Source organism: Felis catus, chromosome D3, assembly GCF_018350175.1.
Source record: "Felis catus isolate Fca126 chromosome D3, F.catus_Fca126_mat1.0, whole genome shotgun sequence".
Taxonomy (NCBI): Eukaryota; Metazoa; Chordata; class Mammalia; order Carnivora; family Felidae; genus Felis; species Felis catus.
Window position 1 is genome coordinate 6,308,556 of NC_058379.1, and position 24,446 is coordinate 6,333,001.

General features: G+C 49.3%; 2 protein-coding genes across 8 annotated transcripts; one reads left to right on the forward strand and one right to left on the reverse strand.

The window, feature by feature from the left end:
* Positions 1-29: 29 nt before the first annotated feature.
* EIF2B1 (eukaryotic translation initiation factor 2B subunit alpha) lies at positions 30-23,043 on the forward strand. Of its 6 annotated transcripts, none has more exons than XM_006938384.5 (10): positions 30-183; positions 1,226-1,327; positions 2,861-2,997; positions 3,096-3,212; positions 4,883-4,995; positions 5,761-5,829; positions 7,036-7,111; positions 8,391-8,516; positions 9,255-9,465; positions 22,726-23,043. In XM_006938384.5, the coding sequence occupies exons 1-9, from the start codon at positions 171-173 to the stop codon at positions 9,417-9,419; spliced, it is 918 nt and encodes a 305-aa protein (XP_006938446.1). In that variant the 5' UTR covers positions 30-170; the 3' UTR covers positions 9,420-9,465; positions 22,726-23,043. The 6 variants fall into 6 exon arrangements, with proteins under 6 accessions (XP_006938446.1, XP_006938447.1, XP_006938443.1 ...); XM_006938385.5 differs by lacking the exon at positions 22,726-23,043 and adding an exon at positions 15,327-15,629; XM_006938381.5 differs by lacking the exon at positions 22,726-23,043 and adding an exon at positions 9,645-10,280.
* DDX55 (DEAD-box helicase 55) lies at positions 10,381-24,402 on the reverse strand. 2 transcript variants are annotated; one of them, XM_003994610.6, is made up of 14 exons: positions 24,239-24,401; positions 21,438-21,488; positions 21,257-21,343; positions 20,332-20,423; positions 20,190-20,252; positions 17,867-18,016; positions 17,154-17,343; positions 15,491-15,573; positions 14,624-14,755; positions 13,767-13,859; positions 13,026-13,140; positions 12,388-12,556; positions 11,312-11,604; positions 10,381-11,119 (listed from the first exon to the last, which is right to left on the reverse strand). In XM_003994610.6, exons 1-14 carry the CDS (start codon positions 24,344-24,346, stop codon positions 10,943-10,945), a joined length of 1,803 nt encoding a protein of 600 aa, XP_003994659.2. In that variant the 5' UTR covers positions 24,347-24,401; the 3' UTR covers positions 10,381-10,942. The 2 variants fall into 2 exon arrangements, with proteins under 2 accessions (XP_003994659.2, XP_044897054.1); XM_045041119.1 differs by lacking the exon at positions 17,867-18,016 and having other exon boundaries at positions 24,239-24,402.
* Between the last annotated feature and the right edge of the window lie 44 nt (positions 24,403-24,446).

Sequence of the window (24,446 nt, forward strand, 5' to 3'; positions counted from 1 at the left end):
CCAGGCCTGGCGCCGTACCCACGGCCCCGCCCCCAAAGCGCCGGAAGTGGAGTGTGGAGTCGGGCTGCGTGCTGACCGTGTCTGTGGCTGCGAACCACACGGGTCGCGGGACGCTTCCCCGCAGCGCGGGCGGCCCCGGTCCCCTCGGGATCCGAGGTCCGGAGGGCACCATGGACGACAAGGGTAAGTCGGGACGGGCAGGGCCGGGGCCTGCTGGGCTTAAAGCGGAGCCACGCCGGGGTCCCTCCACCTCGCACGCCCAGGCTGCGCTCTGCGAGAAGTCCCTTTCCAAGCTTAGGCTGCTCGTCTGGAGGCGCTGCTTCTAGTGGCAACTCAATCACTCTCGCTGCTCCTGTATCCAGGGGCTGGGTCCCCAGGGTATCCCAGGCCTTCCTCTCCCAACAGTTTCCAGTGCCCTCCTCCGAAAAAGGGACACTTGGGCCAGGGGTGCAGTTCTCCCCAGTCTTGATTTCTTCATATGTAAAATATGAGTAAGATTCCCTGCTTTATTGGATCTAGTACTGGATTTTTTTTTAATGTTTATTTATTTTCTTGAGAGAGAGACAGAGCGTGAGCAGGGGAGGGGCAGAGAGAGAGGGACACACAGAATCCGAAGCAGGCTCCAGGCTCTGAGCTGTCAGCACAGAGCCGGGTGCAGGGCTGGAACTCACAGTGAGATCATGACCGGAGCGGAAGTCCCACGCTTCACCCACTGAGCCACCAGGCGCCCCTGGAATTTTTTTGAAAGGCATATTTGATGTGCAGGTCTAGTGGTTATCAAGCTGTTTTACTAAGTGAGGTACCAGAGGAAACTAACACGTATGATACTTATCATTTAAGAAAATAAGAGGAGGATGGACCTCTACATGTACATGTATATATGTAAGCAGGTGAACAGGCTTGAATTAGCATAGACTGTCTGGAGAGGTTGACTCTGGGATTCTCCCACGATGTGGACTCCAGGTTAAGAGGGTGGATGACCTTCCACTATCATTTGGTGGTGCTTCAATTTTATGCCATTATGAACGGATAGCTTTCTCAAAACGAGAAGGAGAGCTTGTAAATACTAAAGTGTATTCCCGTCAATATTTATAATACCCCTGAAGCCAAACATCCTGAAAAGAAGGTATTTTTAAAATTAGTTTGCTTCTAAGTGAAAACCTCTCTGCTCTTACATCCTGCTAAATGAGTTTGACGAATTGCTTTTTTTTTTGTCCCTTCCCAGAGCTAATTGAATATTTTAAGTCCCAGATGAAGGAAGATCCTGACATGGCCTCAGCAGTAGCCGCCATCCGGACTTTGCTGGAATTCTTGAAGAGAGATAAAGGTGAAGAGGGTCGGATTCGAACACTTTGGGTGTTGGGAAAGTCTTCTAATGACTGTTAGAAGGGTAGAAAGTGAAAATGTGTGTGGCCTTCATAAGGTGATGCAGCTCCAAGCTCAGCTTCTCCTTCATTTCAGTCTTCGTTTTGTTTTGTTTTGTTTTTAACGTTTATTTATTTTGAGAGAGAGAGAGAGAGAGAGAGAGAGAGAGAGGAGAGTGGGGGAGGGGGGGAGGGGCAGAGAGAGAGGGAGACACAAAATCTGAAGCAAGTTCCAGGCTCCAAGCTGTCAGCACAGAGCCCGATGCGGGGCTCAAACTCATGAGGCTTGAGATCATGACCTGAGCCAAAGTCAGACACTTAACTGACTGAGCCACCCAGGCTCCCCTCAGTCTTCCTTTGAACCTGGAGAGAGCCCCCCAGTCATCATTAAACGGGTCCCCTTTCAGAAGTGAGATGAACTTTGAATCAAGAGTGACCATGTTTTTTGTTTGTTTGTTTCTAATATACTTATTTATTTTGAAAGGGGGTGGGAGCAGAGGGAGGAGAGAAAAGCCCAAGCAGATGCTACACCACCAGTGTGGAGCCCAATGCGGGGCTTGAACCCACGAACTCTGAGATCATGACACAAGCCGAAATTAGACGCTTCACTGAACCACCCAGGCTCTCCAAGAGTGACCATGTTGTAACAAGTCAACCATGAAGCTTAAATTATAGCAATAGCTCAGCTTTATAAGTGTTTATTGAGTTTCTGTCATGTGCCAGAATTTGTGCAGTTGCTACAAAGAATGCTACAGAATAAATTTTAGTATGAGTGTCACTCACTGTGATCACCTAATTCAGGCATCCTACATGTAAGTTTCTTGGTATAGCATGATATCTCGTATAAGCAAAGTAACAACAACAATAAAGTGCCTTCTTGCGTGTGAAGGGCTGGCCTAGAGACATGTGTCTAAGATGACCTCTGGAGTCTTCCCGTTGTACCTGCGGTAACACGCAAACACCTAAGCCCTGCCTGAACCGCCTCGCACACTTCATCTGCCACTTCTGCTTACTTTCCTTCCGGGCCATCCCTCACTAGACTGTGCTTCGGCCCTGGCGGCCTCTCTCTGTCCTGTCAAGTTTGTCCCCATCTCAGGGTCTTTGTGGTTAGAGTCTGCGCCTGTAACCTTTTCCTACTGGCTCTTTATGTGGCTGGATCTTTTCTTACTCGGGTCTCAGTTTCAATGGCCTCCATTCCAGGGGCCATCCCTTTTAGCTCTTTCCAAAGTAGCCCCACCTTTCTCATCATTCTGCTTTTCTCTGTCCTTGTTGGGTCTGTAACTTGTGTGTTTCTTTGTGTGTTTGTTTACCGTCTGCCTCTTCCACTAGAGAGGGAGTCCCATCAGAGCAGGGACCCTGTCCATCTGCTCACTGATGTGTCTCTAGCATACGGGATGCGTTCGGGAAACACTGGTTGAATAAGTGAATGAATCACAGACACACCAAGGGGCTGTGATACTTAAACGAACATCGCCTTACTCGTGTGATCTATCCAGGGGAGACCATCCAGGGCCTGAGAGCAAACCTCACCAGTGCCATAGAAACCCTGTGTGGCGTGGACTCCTCTGTGGCCGTGTCCTCAGGCGGGGAGCTCTTCCTACGCTTTATCAGCCTCACCTCCTTGGAATACTCGGTAAGCACTGCCCTCCTTGGGTTACCTGTCTCCTTTGTTTGGCTGCAAATACTCTCCTGGATCTTGCCCTTCCCCTCATCCTGCTCCTTTTTTCCTAGGATTACTCTAAATGTAAAAAGATCATGATTGAGCGGGGAGAACTTTTTCTCAGGAGAATATCCCTATCGAGAAATAAAATTGCAGATCTGTGCCATACTTTCATCAAAGATGGGGCGGTGAGTAGACTTCCGGGGTGTGTGCTAATTGGGAGCAAGGATCTTGGAGTTAGACTCCTGGGGTAACATCCCTCCGTGCCACTTACTTGCTGTCTCACCTTGGACAAGTTACTTAACCTCTCTGTGCTGCAGTTTTCTCATGTTACATAAAGGTAGTAACAGCACCTACCTCATCAGGCTGTTGTGGGAGGAGGTACTGAGATGATCTAAGGACTCTGTACTATGCCTGGCACAGAGCAAGCACTACACAAATGTGTAAATGTGGTTACAGAGGCTGTCCTGTCAAACAGGTGGAGAAAAACCATGGGAGAGCACGGATGATTCTTTGATTTTAATAGGATGTCTCACCAAAGAAGCATTTTCATTACTGGATGTGTACTAAATCAAAATTCAGTCCGCACATAACAGCTCTTGGCACTGGGTCATCCTGATGTGAAGGTGAAGGTGAAGGTTAGCACTAGCTTGCGATAATGTCCGTGCGTTCGTTTCCAGTGCTGTTTCAGAGACACAGAGCTGCCAAGTACAGGTTGAGCGAGGACAGGAGCTGCAGGTTAAGCCAGTCCCCGGCAAAGGGGCAGTAAAACTTTGATGACGTCTCTCCCACGGCGTCCCTCTTCTGCCAGCCAAGCCTCCACGGACCATAAAATCATTTACTTGCATTTTGACTCTGAAATCTTGTCCTCGGTTTTATTATCCCCTTCCCAACCTTTGAAGTGTGTTATTCAGTAAACGATGTAATAGCAGCGAGTAGAGCTTGTACAAACGCCGGTTGCAAACAAAGCCACTTTTGCTCGAGTGGAGGCAAGATTACGACTGCCTCTCGCTGAGGCCTTCTCCTCCCGCCAGACTGCCCCCCGCGCTCAGTATTCGGCAGGTTTCGTTTGCTCTGGTGTGTTGGAAGGTGTGATACCCACCTGCGTCCGTGCTGATTTAGACTAAATTCAGAGCAGAGCTGCCCACATTTCACCTTGCGGATGAACCACCTGGGGATCTTAATGCAGATTCCGATTCAGTAGGTCTTGGGGGGCTGAGAAGCTGTATTTCTTACAGGCTCTCAGGAGGCCCGGAAAAGAGCTATGGCGCTATATCCATCCCTTTCGCATATACAGAACCGTGTAGTCTGTTGCCTAGAACACAGTTAAGTGAGCGTCTGTACATTGTATCCGGTCCACAAATGGGTTGTGTTTACCCCAAGTAGTATCCATAAACTAAAAAAAATTAGCCAACGCTTAAGTCTTGGATTTTCAAGAAAAATCGATGATCTGGCAACAGGAGGCCCATTGTGACCCCGTTGGAGCTTGGTCTCTCCTCTTTGCCACTGGCCCCACCTGAGCATGTCTTCATGCAACCTGCCTGGAGCCTGCGGGCCTGAGTGTGCAAACCGAGTCTTAGAAATGGGAAAACTGGCCCAAAGGAACCTAACAGAGCGTTCAGATAGAAAGACTTGTGTCTTGTGAGCCACACCACACGGAGGCTCCACCCTCCCGCACTTGCTGTGGGAAGAGAGGGCCCACGATACATGTGCCATCAAAGATCTCTCCACCTACAGTTGACTTGTGGGAAAGGGTACAGGGAAGCCTCGGGGTGCCTGGAACGTGCATTAGAGGGGCAGAGAGCGTGGGTGATCACTGCAAAGCTTGCCCTTTTGACAGAGCTTTCTTGGTCCACAGCGAATATTAACTCACGCCTACTCCAGAGTGGTCCTGAGAGTTTTGGAGGCAGCAGTGGCGGCTAAGAAGCGTTTCAAGGTGTACATTACAGAGTCACAGCCTGATTTATCAGGGCAAGTATCATTCCACTTGGTTATGTGCCGAGCAGTCCTTTTTTTTTTTTTCTTTTAGTGTTCATTTATTTATTTTGAGAGAGAAGGGAGGGAGGGAGAGAGAGAAAATCCCAAGCAGGCTCCACACCGTGAGCACAAAGCCTGACAGAGGGCTCAAACTCATGAACTGTGAGATCGTGACCTGAGCCGAAGTCAAGAGTTGGATGTTTAACAACTGAGCCACCGATGGGCCCCTAAGCAGTCACTTTAAAGAGCAAACTGAGGATTCGCACCCGTGTGGGAAGACCCAGAACACGCCCCCCCATTTGCCAGATAGTCAGCATTGCCTTCGGCTGTGCCTGTTCCTGTCCCTGAGGAAAAATCCTGTGTAATTGCAGTCGGCCACCGTACGGGATCCAGGGTCTTTATTTAGTAGTCAGATCAAAGGAACAGCAACCGAATACGTCTGCGGAAAGATTTGTGTCAAGGAGTAGATGATTCACATCTCTCCCCAGAAGATAATTAAAGGAAAAACTTAGTCCTTTTTTCCTGCATTTGTATTTCCTACTCAGAGTCCCCAAGAATGTAGTTTTCCTAAAACATACTTTCTTCTAAAGAACCCAAATTCTTGTTTCCTTAGTCCAGAATCTTGGGATGTGCCCCTTAATCCGTGAATATGAGCAGCATTTCAAGCCAATGTGATATGTCGCCCAAATTAAGTGATTCATCGTACGCACTATGGGACTTTCTTGGACTCTCTAATGTTCTCAAAATGTCATTTTCCAGTAAGAAAATGGCCAAAGCTCTCTGCCACCTCAACGTCCCTGTCACTGTGGTCCTAGATGCTGCTGTTGGGTAAGTTCCTGTCTTCCTGACCACAGTTACTTTTCCTCACCCACCCTCGGGGTTGGCTTGGAGCAGGGTTTCCTCATTGAAGGTTTGCGTCCCATTCATAAAACTGCATTGGGCAATGTGCCGCTTCTGAATTGAATTCTGAATTCGTGAGACCAGCAAGCTCATGTTAAAGTCTTGATAGTACATGCAGAAGACAGAGCTGTAGAAAGTTGTGGAGAGTGGGAGTCGCTTATGTAGTCTTAGGGCGCACCTTAAGAACAAGGTGCAAAGGTTGGGTTAAGGCCAGCACACGTAATCAGTGCTCCCTCTTCAGCAGGCGTAGGCTGTCCTCAGTGGCCCTCGGGGCTTCTTTGACTTACCCGTGCAACTTCACTTTTAAAACTAAGGACACATTCCGAGAACTGACAGGGTACCTCACAAAAGAAAACAGGACTGATAATCTCTTGGAAAGAAAACACATAAGGCAGATGGTTAAGGCAATTAAGAATGCGTTCAAAGTAAGCATTTTGAAGAACTGTACATAATTGTTCATCGTCAAAGATAAATTGACCTTCACCCTACCTGAAAGGTTTTTTTTTTATAAATTTTTTTTTTCATTTAAAAAACTTTTTTTTTTAACGTTTCTTTCTTTTTGAGAGAGAGAATCCAGGCAGGGGAGGGGCAGAGAGAGAGAGGGAGACCCAGAATCAGAAGCAGGCTCCAGGCTCTGCGCTGTCCCCGATGTGGGGCTCGAACTCCCGAGCCGTGAGATCATGATCTGAGCTGAAGACAGGCTTAACCGAGCGAGCCACCCAGGCGCCCCAGAAAGATTCTTGAATTACATAGCCTTTTCTTCCAATTTCAGACCACCACAGATTTTTAAATTGTGGTTTTGTTCGTATTGAATTAGATCAGAAAATCGAGTGGCGCACACGTAGTGAGAATCAGTCCTGGGTCAGTTACCGCACCCATACGTGTATGTGCGCTGGGTGGCAGCATGCTGTGCATGTTTTACTGTGGGGGTGTGATCACGGCAGGTTTCCACGCCCCGCGGTGGCAGAACTAGTAAGAGTGCCAAGGGTGTGTCTCGGGCGGGGTGCTCTTCTGAAGAAAGTTGTTTTGAGAGGGGCTTAGTGAGCTGAAAATGAAATATTAATGTCGGTAGGTGGTGATGCTAACAGCAGCCAAGAAAATAGAGCAATTTTTTTTTTTTTTTAATTTCTTCAGCTACATCATGGAGAAAGTGGATCTTGTCATAGTTGGTGCTGAAGGGGTTGTTGAAAACGGGGGCATCATTAACAAGGTGAGAACATCGCTTCTCCACGGTTCCTTGCTCCAGGCTTGGAGAGGTCGCCAACCTACCTGCTGGCGGCATCGGGTGTTACGGTTCCCTCATCCAATCCTGTTTAGCCTGCAGATGACCATTTGCATCAGACAGTGTCCCTGTCCCCCGGGGCCACTGGAGCGGCCAGAGTTTGGTCACCTGTCTTTGATCTTTGTAAACCATGAGAATGCAGTTCATCTTTTCTCAGAACATGTTTTAATTGGAATTGGGTTTGGCTGCTTGTTTTCTAATTGGGCATATTGGACATCGGTGTAGTGTGGTGGTAACATTTCTCTATCCGTTGCTTAACATGGAAGGATTTCATAATTTGTTCCACGTGCTGTGTGGTGAAACATATGGGACATAAAGGTTTCACGCGTACGGCTTGGAGGCGTGGCCTCACTTGGCATGATGTTTTCCAAGCATCTGTATTGTAGCAGGTGTCAGCGCTTCGTCGTCCTTCACGGCTGCGTAACGTCCCGTCGCGTGCGCAGACCACGTTTGCTTATCCGTCTGTTCACGTCCACTTGAGTTGTCTCTACGTTTCAGCTCTTGGGAATAATGTCACTACGAACGCGGGTGCACAATCATCCGTTTGAGTTCCTGTTTTCAGTCCCCTCCAGTACATACCTACGATGGAATTTCTGGGTCATACGGTAATTCTACGTTGAGCTTCTCGAGGACCCACCAGACTCTTCACGGCAGCCGCGCCATTTCGCCTTCTCCTCAGCAACGTGCAAGGATTCCAGCTTCTCTCCGTCCTTGCCAACACTTGTGTTTTGTTTTTTTATTCTAGCCGCCCCAGTGGGCGTGAAGTAGCATCTCATGGTGGTTTTGACTTGTGTTTGCCTAAGGACTGAAGACCTTGAGCATCTTTGGGGTGTGCGTCTGACTCTTTGTGCATCTTTGGAGACCTGTCTATGTTGTCGTCTTTTTCTTTCTTTTAACATTTATTTTTGAGAGAGAGCGTGCACGAGTCAGGGAGGGAGATAGAGAGAGGGGGACAGAGGATCTGAGGCAGGCTCTGCACTGACAGCAGAGAGCCCTACACGGGGCTCGAACCCACAAAGCATGAGATCGTGACCTGCGCCAAAGTCGGACACTCGGCCGACGGAGCCACTCACGGGCCCCTATGCTGTCATCTTTGTTTAAAAGATCTTTAATTCCAAAGCCAGAATTACATGCATTATGTAACATATCACACACCTCCAAATGTGCCATAACATCTCATCCTTCTACGTTTTCTCTGACTCTCCAGATTGGAACCAACCAGATGGCCGTGTGCGCCAAAGCACAGAACAAGCCTTTTTATGTGGTTGCAGAAAGTTTCAAGTTTGTACGGCTCTTCCCACTAAACCAGCAAGATGTCCCAGATAAGTTTAAGGCAAGAGTTTGTTGTTGCTGTTGTTGTTGTTGTTTTTACCTATTTGAAGGGGTATCTGAGTCTAAGCTGAAACCTTTGGGGAAAAAGCACTGTAAGAGTGTTTCCGTAAGCTACTGTCCTCCCGTCACGTTCTCCATCACCTCGGATGCAAAGATCAGTTGGTGGTTGAACTCAGAGTCAGAGAGATCCGTTTGTCCCCAGAATTTCTGTCTCTCGGTCTCTCTGACACACGTGAAGGGGCTGTAAGGAGGCAGGGAGAGCGGATGGTTGAGTCCAGGCTCGGCTCCTGTCTCCACTTCCAACCACGTGACCTGGGGCACATGCTCTCGTTTTCCGCCCTGAACTTCAGTTACCTGTGAAACGAGGTGCAAGTGCCATCTGGCAGCATTACGACAGTTGGGAGGTGACCCAGGAGAAAAGCTCAGCACGTGCTGGGCACAAAGTAAGGTCTGTGTAAACGGCGTGAGTTGTTATCTCGAGAGGTTTCGAGAAATGAAGCCAGCACCCCAGTGAGGGCAGACGCGGTTTGGGTTTTCGTTAGATGAGGCTGGTGGCCAGTAGGCCGCCCCCTCTGGCTCACCCCTGCAACTCTGCCCTCCTCACCAGGGCGCTGCGCAGCCGGCTTCTCGTGTTTTCGGGGCGCTCCTTCAGACGGTGGCGCACTGGCTGTTCGGCCACGCCCACGCCGGTTCTGAGCCCCGCGTGGGGGAAACCAACGCACGCTTTCTCTCTCCTCAGTATAAGGCAGATACCCTGAAGTCTGTGCAGACCGAACAGGATCTCAAAGAGGAGCACCCGTGGGTGGACTACACGTCTCCTTCCTTGATAACACTGCTCTTTACAGACCTGGGGGTGTTGACACCCTCAGCGGTCAGCGACGAGCTCATCAAGTTGTATCTGTAACCGCTGGACCCTTCCCTGCTGGCGCAGCTGAGGCACTTGGGGCGGGGTGAGTAGCCTCTTGACCCCTTGGTGAGTCGGGCAGAAACTAAGCTTTTAAGATTTTATGTTTAAGTAATCTCTACACCCAATGTGGGGCTCGAACTCACAACTCCAAGACCAGGAGCGGTGTGCCCCACCAACTGAGCCTGCCAGGCACCCCTAAAACTGAATTTTTTTTTTTTTTAGTGAAGACTTAGACTAAAGACCTAAAACTTCAAGAATTGTTTATTCATTTCAGCCCCGTCTAAAATGTGTTCATAGTTCCCGTAAAACCCAACCTGAATTGCGCTCGTGGTTTCCAGGCACTTTCCAGAAACACAAATTAGATTACTGGCTACTTATCCAGTGAAAGACCTGCCCAAGCCCACCTCCCTTCTTCCCTGCACTCCAGACTGATTTGCTACAAGCATCAAAGAGATGCAGGCCTTCCTGTGCAGCCAGGCGCCCCTTCAGGAACTAATAGCTGCCCGGGACACACATTACGTACGGCGCCTCGTGAGAAAGGCTAGAAACCATGTTCAGTTCTCATCAGGCTTCCAGCGGTGAACACGAGCCAGGGACTGCCATCCCCTCATCGGTCTGGGGGCAGACAGAATGGAAACCAGCAAGAGAACCCGAGGAAGGCAGAAACGGCATTTAGCAGGAGCATCCTATATGGCTCATCACGTATGAAGACCTTCCAGAACGTTTATAAGCTGAAATTCTGCATCTGTGAAAGATGTGAATCTCCTTTAGATGTTGTTTGTGCCTGAACAGCTTTTTAAAATTGTACTTGGGGACAAATCGAGCATCTTTTCAAGTAAATTCTATGAAGGGTTTTGAGACGGTGTTGCATCAGTACTGAGAGCTACCCGAGGCCCAAAGGTCCTGGCCATCTTGGTGAGGCCTCTGCAGCTTCAGTCACACACCCAAGACAGTCAGATGGAAGGAAATAATTTATTCAACACGAGGCATATTTTTTTCTCAGATTAGGATTTGCTTCTTTAGTTTTTCAGATACTCCCCCATAAAACAGCGGTGAGGACTATTCTTTGAAAAGAACCCCAGCAACATCAGCAACCCCATGCCAGTGTTTTGTACAGCCCCTGAAAGAGATAACGAAAGTCCAGGGGAAAGGACACCCAGGAAGCTCAGACGCCCGAAAACACTAAGGAACCTTAAAAAGCCAAAAATCAAGTCTACCTCGTATCTTTGTTAGAAAGTTAAGTATAAAATAGGCACAGAAAAATGAGCTTTAATTTATAGGTGACCCATCAAAATAAATATTGACATCTGTTATTTACACTCCGACAGTTACGCTCTTCCGTTACACTTAAAGGCCGGTGTGGTTTTAATACAACATCCACGAGTGTAAAACGCCCCGCCCCCCAAGTCTGAACAGCTTTCTTGGATGTGAAGTTCCGACACGTAGCGAAAGCAGATGTGAGCCGTGCCGGGCCCGCTGGCCGCATTCCCCGCACTCTCCCACGCTCCCCAGAGCCGGTGTCAGCAGTCAGGTTCCCAGGCGGGGATCCCCACGTCTGCTGTGGTGACTGTTCTCTTGCCGCTCGCCAACAACCCCTTCTCAAACTCTTCTTCGGTAATCTTGCCTTTCTTAAACTTTCTCAAGAGCCTCGTGTCATTAAGAAGTTCCTCCATGTCCTCGTCTTCGATATCAGAACCCTAAGTATAGAGACCAACAAACCACCAAATTCCTCAGCAACGTGTTCCCACCAGCAACAACACACTCTCACCCAACTCACAACAGGACAGAAGGATAGGGGAGCCGCATACAATTCCTACTAAAAGACATTATTTTGATAAAATTCATTCAGAATTCTCAGCTGGGTGTTTGAGAAAGAAAACACACCGTACCTCTTCCCTCTTCCTTTTTTCATTCATTTTCTTCTTCTTCTCCTTTTTGGCCTTCTGCTTTGACCAAGCTTTATTTTTTATGAATTTTTTTCTCCCTTCATTTTCTCTTTTCTCTTTTCTCTGTTGCTCTAGTAGCTTCTGCCTTTGCTTCTCTCTGATTTTATCTTTGAATGGAATGGTGTCTGTATTAACATCTGCAGGCACAAAATCTGGAAACTGCTTTCCTCTCAGTTCTGGCATCTTGGGCATCCTCAGCAGGGCAAACCCTCGAGCAAGACTGGCAAAATCAAGATCTAATTAAACCAAAATATCAGAGTTAGCACACCCAAAATAGGATTGATTATAAGCACCAACCCAAGGAAGATGCCTAACAATGCAACTGGTTTAGTTTTTTTGTTTTTTTCTTAATGTTTTTATTTATTTTTGAAAGAGAGAAGCAGAGCACAAGCAGGGGAGGGGCAGAGAGAGGGAGACACAGAATCTGAAGCAGGTTCCAGGCTCTGAGCTGTTAGCACAGAGCCCAACATGGGGCTTGAACTCGTGCACCACAAGATCATGACCTGAGCTGAAGTCAAACGCTTAACCAACTGAGCCACCCAGGCACCCCCAATGTAACTGTTTTCTATCCAAATGATCTAAGGGGTCCATTTTAATTAGGATTAAAGTTACAGTTTTAGCGGAAAGGAATACTCAGCAGCCAGTTTATTCTGTCTAGCAAACCCTAGGAAGACTTCCTTTTGTTTCTTTTTAACTTTTTTCAATGTTTATTTTTGAGAGACAGAGCACAAGTGGGGGAGGGGCAGAGACAGAGGGAACACAGAATCTGAAGCAGGCTCCAGGCTCTGAGCTGTTAGCACAGAGCCCAACGCCGGGCTCAAACTCAAAAACTGCAAGATCGTGACCTGAGCCAAAGTCGGATGTTTAACCGACTGAGCCACCCAGGCGCCCCAGAAAACTTCCTTTTAAATGTTTAGAAAATATTAACCCTGTATATGCCTAAAGGTTTGTGTAAAACAAAGCAATTTCACATTTGTAATAATGCTGAAGGAGACACAATTAAGTGCAGTCCAACTTACCCTTTAATCTGAAGATGAGGCCGCATTCGTGCTTGGCATATGCCTGGACGTATGACACAAAGGCTTTCATGCCCTTTTCAAACACAGCTCTGTCAGCCAGAGCCATGGACTTGAGCTTTGGAAGGAGGTCTCCTGTGTTTTTCTGGAGTTGCATCTCCTGCAGGGGGCACTGCACACAGACAACATGCTCACCTCCTCTGGCTGGGATCCCCTCCCTCACCCCCATCAGAGCCAGTGCCAATAAAGCCAGAGGCAAAACAATTCATGGTGATCCTTAATCAGAGGCCTAGAAGCCCAAATTCCCAAGTGTTTTATTTGGTCTGAAATTTTGTAAAGAAAATTTTAAAATCGATTTTACATAACAATCCTGATTTCTGGTGGAAAGCATCCAACACGAGGTCTGTGTTCCCAAGTACTGACACTCAGCTGGAGCCGAGCAGTGTCTGCCATCCTAACGGGGGCTGGTGCCGCCCCACAGCCTTTAAGCCAGCCAGGTCCCTGCACTCACGTCACCACGCTTGCCCCTGTGAGCATGCAACCCCTAAGCTAAGTTCCAGACCACGTGCCCAAAAAGAAGTTTACTAGGTATCCATCCCGTCACTGTCACTGGGCATTGTATATGGAAAAAGACCGCTTACTTTTTGGTTAATTTCAAGGAAGCTGACGTATGACTCTTCCATGGGAAGGAGGAACACGAGCGCACTGCCACCGTGGCCGATGCGGGCTGTGCGGCCACAGCGATGCACAAAGGCACTGTGAACACAGGATGGGAACGTGATCACCAAGTGAGAACGGCAGGGTGCAGGCACAGGGCCGCCAGACCCCACGGCTCAGTCCCAACCCTACCCCTCGCCAGTGTCAGAAATACCAGAGCTGGCAGTTAAACAGACTACAAACCAGACAGGATTCTGTAAGGATCCTGTAAGGACAGGATTTCTGTGAACTAGAAAACTGTTGCACTTATGCCCACCTGATGATACAGTCCTAGTAGAAAACTGGGAGGCAAAAGTAGAGAAGAGAACAGAGGCCTTATGTAAGCCCTCCACCAAGAAGTAACAACTATTATGGCTCAGGAGTTCTGTTCACCCGCATTTTTCTATGTTTGGGAGAAAAACTGAAACTTTCACATGCAGTGTTAAGTATTATTTTCCTTTAAATATTCTATCACGTCCATTCATGCGAGAACTTTAAAAAGTATGTGAAAATAACCTGAAATGCTGCATAATATGGCATCACTATTTGACATGCCAGTGACGGTTCACCTGTTCGCCCATTTTTGCTATTTAAAACAACATTCTGATGAACATCATCATGTGTATCTTCCTCGGGATTCGTGGGGCCCGATTCCCCAGAGAGGGTAACATCCTGTCACACTGTACCTTGCGCTGCTGGGAGGGTCGTACTGCAAAACCCAGTTTACTTCAGGAATATCTATTCCTCGGGCCATGACATCTGTGCACACTAAAATCCCACTAGAAAATGAGAAAACACTGTTCTGAGTAACGAGATCACCATCAGTCTGTACTGGCCTTGATGATGACAGGGACAGTAACACACAGGGTCCCGAATCTCTCACAGAAGCATTTGGTAACAACATTTTGACTTTTTCTTCCTCCTAAGAATATCTAGGAATTCACAAATTCCCAACCAAAACAGGACAGAGGGAGGGAGGGAGGGAGGAGACAGTGAAAGGATTATTGATTAGCGTACTTTTATTTGAAAAGAAAAACCTGCTGAGTGTAATCCTGAAGTGCAACAGTCCGTTCTCTTTCTCTGCCTAGAAGAGTGCTGTTAACAACACAACCGGGAAAAAAACAAAAACCAGCCAGGAGGCTCAATGGTTAAGAAAAGCAGCAAAATGTTACTTATACACACAGAGTCAATTACGGTCACCAAGAGATGCGAGTGTCCCCCATACAGTCACCCAAGGACAACCCACGAGGCTTCAGTGAATAGCTCCCATCCGCTCTCCACCCACACAAGTTATGAAAACCCCATGGCCGGGTGCCGGGCCATATACCGGGGAATCCAGGAGGGCACACAACACTCAGGTCCCTGTTCTTACAAAGCTTAAGACACCTCACGGGCAAGCTCGTGATACCTAAGGAGGTCAGTGCAGCACAGCATGACGGGTCAGGACGAGGACAGGGGCCCTGGGCTACACAGGGCAGAAAAGAGGATCCCAGGCCAAGAGAACAGCCCCAGCCGAGGGTGACCTCCGCGGCAGCTAACCCACCTTTGCAATTTGCGGAACTCCATGAAGATCTTGTTGCGCTTATGTTTCATCTTCCCGTGAATGCACATAATCTTCACACCCTTCACCAGGGATTCCAGGGCCTTTCCATAGTATTCCACACAGGCGCAGGTGCTGCGAGAGGGGAGACCAGGCTCAGCGCCGTCGACCACCCGGGGCCGGGAGGGAGGCGGCAAGCACAGACGCGGCGGCGATGACCCAATCCCTTTTGGGAGAATGGCTACCAGCATCATCCACATTGAGCTCTAAATCCGAAACCCTCTGGAGTTCTGACACCGAAACAAACCCCACCGTGGCAGACCCTGAGCTGGCCGCTCCAACGCCAGTCCCAGCAGCCACCTCCTCCCTCCCCGCCCTCTACGACAAGGCTGGGACAGCTGCACACTCAGTTCCCCTGCCTCTCGAGGTGAGCGGCTGCCGAGGGGCCCACCTTCGGCCCGTAAAATGAAAGCCCGAGTCAGCTAGGGAGGAGGGGATTCTAAGAAAGCTTGGATGTGAAGGATACCCTTCCGCCTTCCTCTGCCTTTCCTCCTCTATCCGCTTTCAGTGCACACAGGACAGCAGACAGGACAGTGACGGACAGACAGAACAAAAGGCCAGGACAGTTGCAGAAACACTAACCTCGACACTCCAGAGATCTAACCCAGTGTCGGGACCTGCCTAACCTCTGGACTTCTTTCTACAGGAGAAAAATAATGCCTCCTGTTCGAGCCACAAAAGTTGGGTTTTCAGCTATTTGCGGCCAAAAACATTCCTGAGAGAATTCCAAACCTTAGAGCTACATGTACCTAAATATTCTGGATGTGACTGAGCCCCAGATTCTCCCACCACAGCATCCAGAAGGATTACCTGAAGAAAATCAGGTGCTTTTCCTGCTTATGATTTCGAAGAAAATGTACCAGCTGGTTAAATTTCTCATCTGCCTTACATACCTGCAAAATAAGAAGGAAAACCAATAAAATAAAAACAAATTTATTGACAATAATAACCTCCATAGCTATTTCCAGTTTCAGCCTTAAATGTTAAGGACTCTTGATTTCCTCCATGGATAGAACACACTTCTATCAGTATATTAATCAGCCTACCGAGCTCAGAATGGATATCAGTATGTGCTGACACATATAAGTCACAAAGCCATGTAACTGAGAGACACAGTCATCTAACGCAATCATCCCCAGGGGCACCTGGCTGGCTCAGTGGGTACAGCATGCGACTCTTGATCTCAGGGTTGTGAGTTGAAGCCCCACGTTGGGTGTAGGGATTACTTAAAAAAAATCTTTTAATGCAACTGTCCCCAAATCCCAGCATACAGACAGGGATCACACCAGCTATAAGACCATCTCCAGAGAAGATTTTTTTTTTTAAGTAAGCTCTACGCCCAACAATGTGGCTTTAACTCATAACCCTAAGATCAAGAGCTGCACGCTCTACCAACTGAGCCAGCCAGGTACCCCTTTAGGGTACAGTGTTTTTTTAGTGTTTACTTATTTTGAGAGAGACAGACAGACACACGGTGAGTGTGAGCGGGGGAGGGGCAGAAAGACAGGAAGAAAGAGAATCCGAAGCAGGTTCTGTGCTTTCAGCGCAAGGACCCCGTGCGATCATGACCTGAGCCAAAATCAAGAGTCAGACGCTTAACTGACTGAGCCACTCAAGTGCCCTCAGGGTAGATTTTTGTTAGTGCAGATTCTTGGGCACAGCATACAGATTCAGTGGGTCCAGGACTGGACGTAAGAATCCCTATTATTTAAGAGCCCCCAAGAGATTCTGATATATCCCCGCATTCAGAAATCACGGCTCTAAGATGAACACAGGTTTCCAGAAGGAATGTACAAAACTGGAAAGACCACCATGGAGACAGACCCCAGTCTCTCTTAACATAATCGAGCGCTCCATTCAGGCCCCTAAATTAGAGCCATTTAAACCCATCTGTATGCATCCCCCCTATTTTTATGAAAACCAAATCCTCAGTGTGGCGCTTCTCGTCACACACTCAGGTACCTCTACATGCAGCCACGGAAGTGAATACGAGCTAGCAGAATGCAGCGCCAGCCACAGTGGGTGCCCAAAGCTACCGTTTCTTGATAGCTACTTGTACTGAGCACTGGCCGAATAACCTTCATCTGTACTAATAATAAGTCCATCCTTACCACAACCTGTGACGTGGGTAGCGCTGTAGCCTCCTCGGTACGGTAAGGGCATCTAGTTTCGTGAGTGAGGGCAAAGCCGAGATGTGAAACTGGACGGCCTTGCCCTGGCACCCATCCTGACTGCACGCCACGGAACCTACGGACCACGCCCTCTGCCTGGGAAAGGCCGGCCTCCTGACTTTACCAGCCCGGCCCAGAAACGTCAGCAGTGAGGATCACCCCCCCCAACCCGGTGAGCCTGCCTGATTTCAACCCCACCTTCCAGGCAGTTGCCCTAGAGGCAGTGCCACGATGTACCTTAGACCCCAGGCAGCATTAGGACTAAACTGCAGGAATCAGTAAGGAAAACGCCCAGTGCGCACCATGTAGTAGTTCTTCAGGCGGGAAGGAGTTTTCTGGGTGCTGCTGGCCGCCACGCCCTTCTCCTTCACCGAGATCCGCACGGGGTTCCGGAGCCCTGCTCTCACCAGGCTTTCCACCTCCTGTGTCTGAGTGGCGGAGAAAAGGCCTGTTCTCCTCTGCTTTGGCAAAAACTCCAGGATGGTATTTATGCTAAAAAAGAGGGCTCAAACTCAACCCCTCATTTATCAGCATAATTAACAAATACGACTTTATAACACTAAACATATTTTAAGACAGGAAGAGAAAGCATTACAGTGTTCACAGTAGACATTACCAGGGGATGAGACTATACTCTCACTTTTTTCAAGATTTCTCCAATACGAACACATAATTATACTGCTATCAAGTGGAGCAGTTAAAAGGAGAGAACAAAGACAAAACTTTTGAGACTAAAAACCATTAAATCGTACATCTGAAATAGGTGAATTGTATAACAGATGAATTATATCCCAAAAATGCTGTTTAAAAGACATGCAAGAAATCATGAAGGAAAATGCATCTTAAGTAGAACTGGAATTTAAGCTGTGTGGTAGACTGTGAAGGATCAAACCACCTAATAATCTGAAATTCAGAGGAGGCCGATAAAGGCAGTCACAGGGTGGTAAAGGAATTCCAATTTGCTCTCCTTTTCGCCCAGTATCGCCCAAAGCCAACGAAGCCCACAGTCCGGTACCTTGCCTCAAACCCCATGTCCAGAAGTCTGTCTGCCTCATCCAACACCAGGACGTCGAGGGACCTCACACAGCTGGCCAAATCCAAGCCCTCTGCCTTCCTCCGGAACATGTCCTCCAAACGGCCTGGAGTGGCCACAATGATGTTCCCACTTTGAAAACACAGTAATGTTTACCACACTCTCTGGATCTTGGGAATATCTGTGATCCCAAATCCCAAGCATTATATAGCCCCCGTCAGAAGTCGTGGAAGTTCCAGGGAAGGGAGGTGAGGCCCTGAGAGGAAGGACAGGGCTCAGAGCAGCAAAGCTTGGGGCCGTGAGGGAGGCATATCAGGTTCAGAGCCAAGACCCAGGGCGGGGTCAGCAGAGGCCAGCCCATCGGCCACATCGGGCCTGTACCTGTTTTTGTGACGCCTCACTGGCACACAGCCATGCCTATCCCTTCACGTATTGTCTCTGGTGGCTTTCACGCTACAAGAGTGGAGCTGAATACTTGTGACAAACCCTGTGGTCCACAAACCTAAAATATTTACCCTCTGTTCCTTTACATAAAAGGTCTGCTGACCCTTTACCTAAAACAAGTTATTCAACCACTTTCAGCCTCAGCTAACTCATCTATAAAATGAGAATGTTAACAGAATTAGAATTTTATGTAAAGATCACAACCTCAGACGAAAAGGCCAAATGCAGCCCCAACCTTTCTGACCTGCAAGAAGTCTTTTTGGGTTTTTGTGTGTGTGTGTTTTTTTAAGATTTTATTTTTAAGTAATATCTACACCCAACATGGGAGCTCGAACCCACAACCCTAAGATCAAGAGTTGCAGGCCCCACCAACTAAGCCAGCCAGGCACCCAAAGAAGTTTGTTGTTGTTTTTAATGTGAATTACATGCCATTGGTTAACAAAGTCTGGAGCCAACACGTAAGAATCTGGAATTCCACATTGTTGTGTTTTTTTAATTCAAAATCTGGTAATACTGAGCCCAGATTCCTGCAAGGCAACTATCAGCTAGAGATGAGTACTCAAGCGTGTACTGGGCAGTTCCTACCAATCCCCACCCCAACCCTTTTACACACTGATATTATCCTCTGACCCCTGCAGGAACTTGACTTTGTGACCCCTATTGAAAACCATCTCGTGGTATAGCTCGACAGAAGCAGTTCCTCATCATTAAGATTCTCGAACAAATTGGCCACAAAACCTACCACTGCTCATTATAAACCCTATTCATGGTGGGACTAAAAAAAATTCAAAGGGCTGATGGCCACCACGTACTCAAACATTCATCTGTTCATTAAACACCTGTGTGTGCTCAGCACTGTCAGATGCAATGCTGACCTCCAGAGCCTGCCTGGGGACTCGGGGAGCCTGGCCCATGCAGTGGCCTAGAAGAAAGCCGGGTCTGTGCAGCAGCAGGCGCATGGGAAGGCGGTGGCAGTGGAGAACGGTGGCCTCGCAAGCCCCTTACAAACATTAGAATCCTTGCTAAGGGCCAGAAGCCATTAAAGAGTTTTCAGTGAGTCACATGATCAGACAGGCATTCTGAAAAGGCCACTTCGGTTGCTCTGTGGAGAGTGGATTATAAGAAGGCAAGGTAGAAACACAGAGCAGAAACGCACCGCAAGAGCCCAGGAGACAAGGTGGTTTAGATCAGAGCGGGAGACGTGGCGAGCGAGAAAAGCAAAGGGTTAGAGATGTGTGCTCTGGAGAGAAAATGCAAAGGATCCGGTGATGGTTATCGGGTGGGGAGGTGATGGAGGGGACAGTGAGGCAGCAAGGCCAACTCCCAGACCTTCGGAGAAGCATGGGGGGGTGGGGGGACAGATGACCGTGGGAGAAGCGCAGGGGGGACAGGTGACCGGGAAACTCCAGGTGAGGTGCAGGTTTGGGGATAAAAAGTACCCATTTCAGACACGTTTGCAACAGCTGGGAGATGCCCAGGAGACGCCAGGCAGAGAAGAGGCTGCAGGTCTGGGCTCAGGGCAAGGTCAGTGACGACCAAGGGTGGGATGACACCACTTAGCCCACAGTGAGAAGACCAAGGGCCCGACGTCCCATAGAGCCGGCCTGGGGAGAGTAGGGGCCATATCCTGACCTCGCTTCTCCTCTGCAGGGGTAAGACTCACTGAAAGGGAAAGGCTCATCCGGGCCTTATGGGAAGGAGCCAGCAGGCAAAATGGGAGGTTGGCCCGAAGAATGAAACTTTTGGGGGAGAGGGAGCTGCTGACGGAAGTGCTCCCAGTTAGGCCCAGACCATGCATGGCTTCCTCTTGGGTTCAATGCCAAAAACAAGCAAGAAAAGGAGCAGAAGCAAGCAAACTTACCCTTGCTCCTTAAACCTTTCGACATCTTCTCCAGGATTCCTGCCTCCGATCCAGAGAATCTGGCTAAAACAAGAAACAGGTCTTTGAGCAGGTCAGGCAAAATAACCACCCATGGCGGACGGGGACGCTGCATCCAACTTACCTGAACTGTGGGAAGGGCCTCGTGAAATGCGCTAGGACCTCGTCTATCTGAATAGCCAGCTCTCGCGTCGGTGTGATGATTAAGGCTCCCACCTGCCCAGATGGGGGGAAAGGACACAATCAGCAGTGCCCAGGGTCACACAGCTGAACACACACGCCAGGACCCTCCACTTCACAGAGCAGGGTCCCCAGAGGAACAGCACTTCCCAGGCTTCTTCAGCATCGGGTCAATTACTGCTCTGAATTACAGTCAGTTCGCAACACTCACAGCACGGACTTAGCAAACACTGAGACGCTGCTCCTGGGGGAAAGGCACGGTTATATGGTCGTGTTTTGTCAATCAGTACATAAGCTGGTTGTATGCGTGTTTCTGTTTAAAGACACCTCAAATGAGATATAGTTGGTTTACCAACACTGAATTCACAGCCAGCAGCACTGGAACTCGTGCCTGAAGGAAGCTGCTCTAACACAGGTACTTTCTCCAGAAGGGCCATCCCAGCCTCCGTGTGCCCAGGAACACTCGACAGTGCTTCGGCGCCATGCCTGAGGCCGTCTTAAACATTCAAATCACCAGCAAAAATGCAAAAATCACAGCAGTAAACAGACTGGGAGAAAGACATCTCTGTATAGTCTGAGAGCTGAAACAAGGCGGCAGAGCGTTGCCCCGCTCAGACTCAGCTGGGAACCTGCACATCCCGTGATGCAGGTTTTTTGCTGCTCTGCACAAATTCATGAATGAGCAAGAAAACAGTGAAGTACTGATTTGGGCAGCCACAAATAAATCTTAACAGGCAGGCAAATTCACAAATCCAGAATCTGCAAATAAAGAAGACGGATCTCCTTTCTCTTCAACCTTCTGGCCAGCTTCTCGCAACCGTGAACTCTACGATGACCGAGTGAAAAACCAGCCACATGGCTATCCTCACCTGATGCTTTTTTAACTTCTCTTCCCTTCTCAGAAGAATCTCCAGGACGGGAATGACAAAAGCGAGTGTTTTGCCACTACCCGTGACCTGCCAAAGAGGGAGGAAATTTGGTTGGCTTTTCCTCACGGTTCATTCTGGAGGGAAAACGGGAGGGCGGGCTGCATTTGCACAAGGTACTTACCGCCTCTGCAGCGACATCTTTATTTTTCATGAACAGAGGGATGGTTGCAGACTGGAGAGAGAGATGCAAAGCACCGGTTAGAGAATGCCAGCCTCCACGGAGGTGGCCAAAAGCCCTAGGAACCCAGCAGGTGGCCGGCGTCACACTGGACCCCACCACGATGCAGGCTCTCAGCAGAGTCCCCACAGGCACCCCAGCGGGGCTGGCTCAGAGGCAACACAGCAGCGGCGTCTACACAGACAGCGTGGAGGGGACAGCAAGCGGAGCTGGGATTCGGGAGTCCTGGATTCTAGCCCTGCCTCACCTCCTTTCCTCTCTGGACCAGGAAGGGTTTGAAGACACTGAGTTTCAGGGTCCCTTCCGGCTCTCAGGTCAAAAAACCAACAACGGTTCAAATAAACCCTCTCATGTGAAACACCACAGAGAACCTCTAGGTTTTGTGAGAAACCTCGTCCTGTGGTTTCAGCAACCAGTGGCCAAACCCGAAGCCCGCCCCGGCCTCAGCTTTGAGGTCATCCCCTCCACGACTCCACTCCTGGTCCCCAGGGCCTGAGCTTACCCATCACAGCACACGCAGGACTTTTCTAATGACCTCTGTGAAAGGGGTTCTCGACCCGGATGATTCCTGTGCCCTCGGGGAACATTTGGCAATGCCTGGAGACATTTCTGGTTGTCAAAACCCAGAGAGAGGAGGGCGCGCTACTGGCATCTTGTAGGCAGAGGCCAGGGAGGCTGTTAAACAGCTGACAAGCCCCACGACGGTTCCCCACAACAAAGAATTAGCCAGTCTAAATATCAGTGGTGCCAAGACTGAGAAACTGCTCTAGACTACTGACGTCCAGAAGAAACATGATGCGACCCACATACACGGTTTTTAATTTTCTGGTAGGCACAAAACGAAAACGAAATACGTAAAATGAATTTTACTAATATATTTTATGTAACCCAATAGATCCAAACTAGTGTCACTTCAACATGTAATGAATATTTTACCTTTTTTTAAAATTTATCTTGAGAGGGAGAGAGAGCACGAGCGAGGGAGGGGCAGAAAGACGGGGGGGGGGGGGGGGGGAGAAAGAATCCCAAGCAGGCTCCACACCTAGCACAGAGCCAGACCTGGGGCTCAATCCCCCAACCCTGGGATCATGACCTGAGCAGATATCAAGAGTCAGACACTTAACCGAGTGAGGCACCCAGGCACCCCTGTAATGAGTATTTCAAAAATTAATGAGATACGTTCCATTCGTTTTTCATGCCAAGTCTTCAAAATCCGTTGTACTTTTTACAGCTGGAGCACCTCTCGGTTTGGACTCACCGTATTTCGAGTGTTCAACAGCCACACGCGTCTACTGACTAGCACAGACCCTGATCATCACCACTGATGGCAGAGACAGAGTCTACATTCCCAAGGCTGGGTGCACAGCACTCCCGAGCTTTATCTCCAGCTTTCTTGACATCTTTCCCGGGGATCTTATGGACAGCTCAACTCAGTATTTCAAAGCAAAACTCGTCAATTTCCTTCAGAAACGGGCTACCTCTCCCAACCCTCCTCATCTCAATAAACGGTACCACCATCCACCGAGCTACTGAAGACAAAACCCTCAGACACCTTCTAGATTCCTGTCTTTTGTCATCCCTACATCTGGTCCAACAAACCCAAAGCTATCTCAGATTTCACTTCTCGACATCCACGGCTTCCTCTCTACTCCGAGCCACCATCCTCTCTCACGTGACACTGGCCCCCTGGCCTCTTTGCTCTTTGGTCCACTCCCTGCACATCAGTCACCTCCCTTCCCTTCCTACCTAGCTTCCCATTAGGATGGCTTCCTATGCACTTAGACGTAATACAGACTCTTCCAAGACCCTGCACAACGTAGACCCTGCTTTGCTCATCTCTTGCAGCACTTCCGATGCCCCAGCCAAATGCCTTCTTTCTGTACCTCCCAGGTCAAGTCTAGCCCCAGGGCATTTGCATCTCTTGCCGCCCCCAATCACCCCACAGCCAGCTCCTTCTCAATTATTCAGGTATCTGCTCAGTGACACCTTCAGAGAGGCCCTCTCTCACACTCCACCTTTCCTCCTATCCTGTACTTTATTGTCACTGTTACATCAGTGTGTTTTCGTCCCTTAGTAACACTTTCCACCAACTCAAATTCCTTTATTCTTCTACTCCTTTCTCCCTCCCCTGCGTAAGAAAATAAGGCCCATGACAGGAGAACAACACAGCAAAATCCCCAGAGCCTAGAAAAGTACCTGATACATAGTACGTCCTCAATAAATATTTGAGTAAATAAATAAATTGGGCCAGGACCCTTCACTTAGTCCACAAAATAACAACGGCAGGTCATATTTACTGAGCTCCCATAATGTGCCCGACACCGTCCTGTGTTGTCCCACAACGACCGTATGAGACAGGTAATTACTTGCCTCGTTTTACAGAGAAGGAAAGAAAGCACAAAAGCATAGAGAGATTAGGTCACCTGCCCCGGATCTCACAGCTAGAGGGGGCGCGACCGGGATGCAGCAGGCACTTGGGCCCCGGCACTCGAAGGACGGAGGAGGGTAGGGCCCTGGCACAGGTGCGCTGCCGCCCCTGCCTGCCAGGGTCATTAACCAGCTCGGCAGCCCCCGAGTGTGGACCGCCTGTCGCCGCAAGGGCGACGGGTCCAAGACGCGAGACCTAAAGCTCACACCCACCGGCCGCGTCCGACTACCGGGGGGCCTGGCCCGCTCAGAGCCTCCCTTTCCCCGTCTGCCCCCGGCACACGGAGGACCCTTCTCCGCCCGGCAGCACCGGGTACCTGCACCGGCGTCATGTACGGGAAGCCCAGCTCCCGCAGCGCACCCAGCACCCGCGGGTGCAGCCGCATCGGCAGCGACTCCCAGGAGCCCTCCGTCACGTGCTCCATAGCGCGCGCCCGGCCGCCGCCGCCGCAGCTGCCGCCGGGATGCCGCCTGGGCGCCGCCAGCGAGCACTTCCGCTTCCGGAAGCCCTCGGGACCGCCGGGA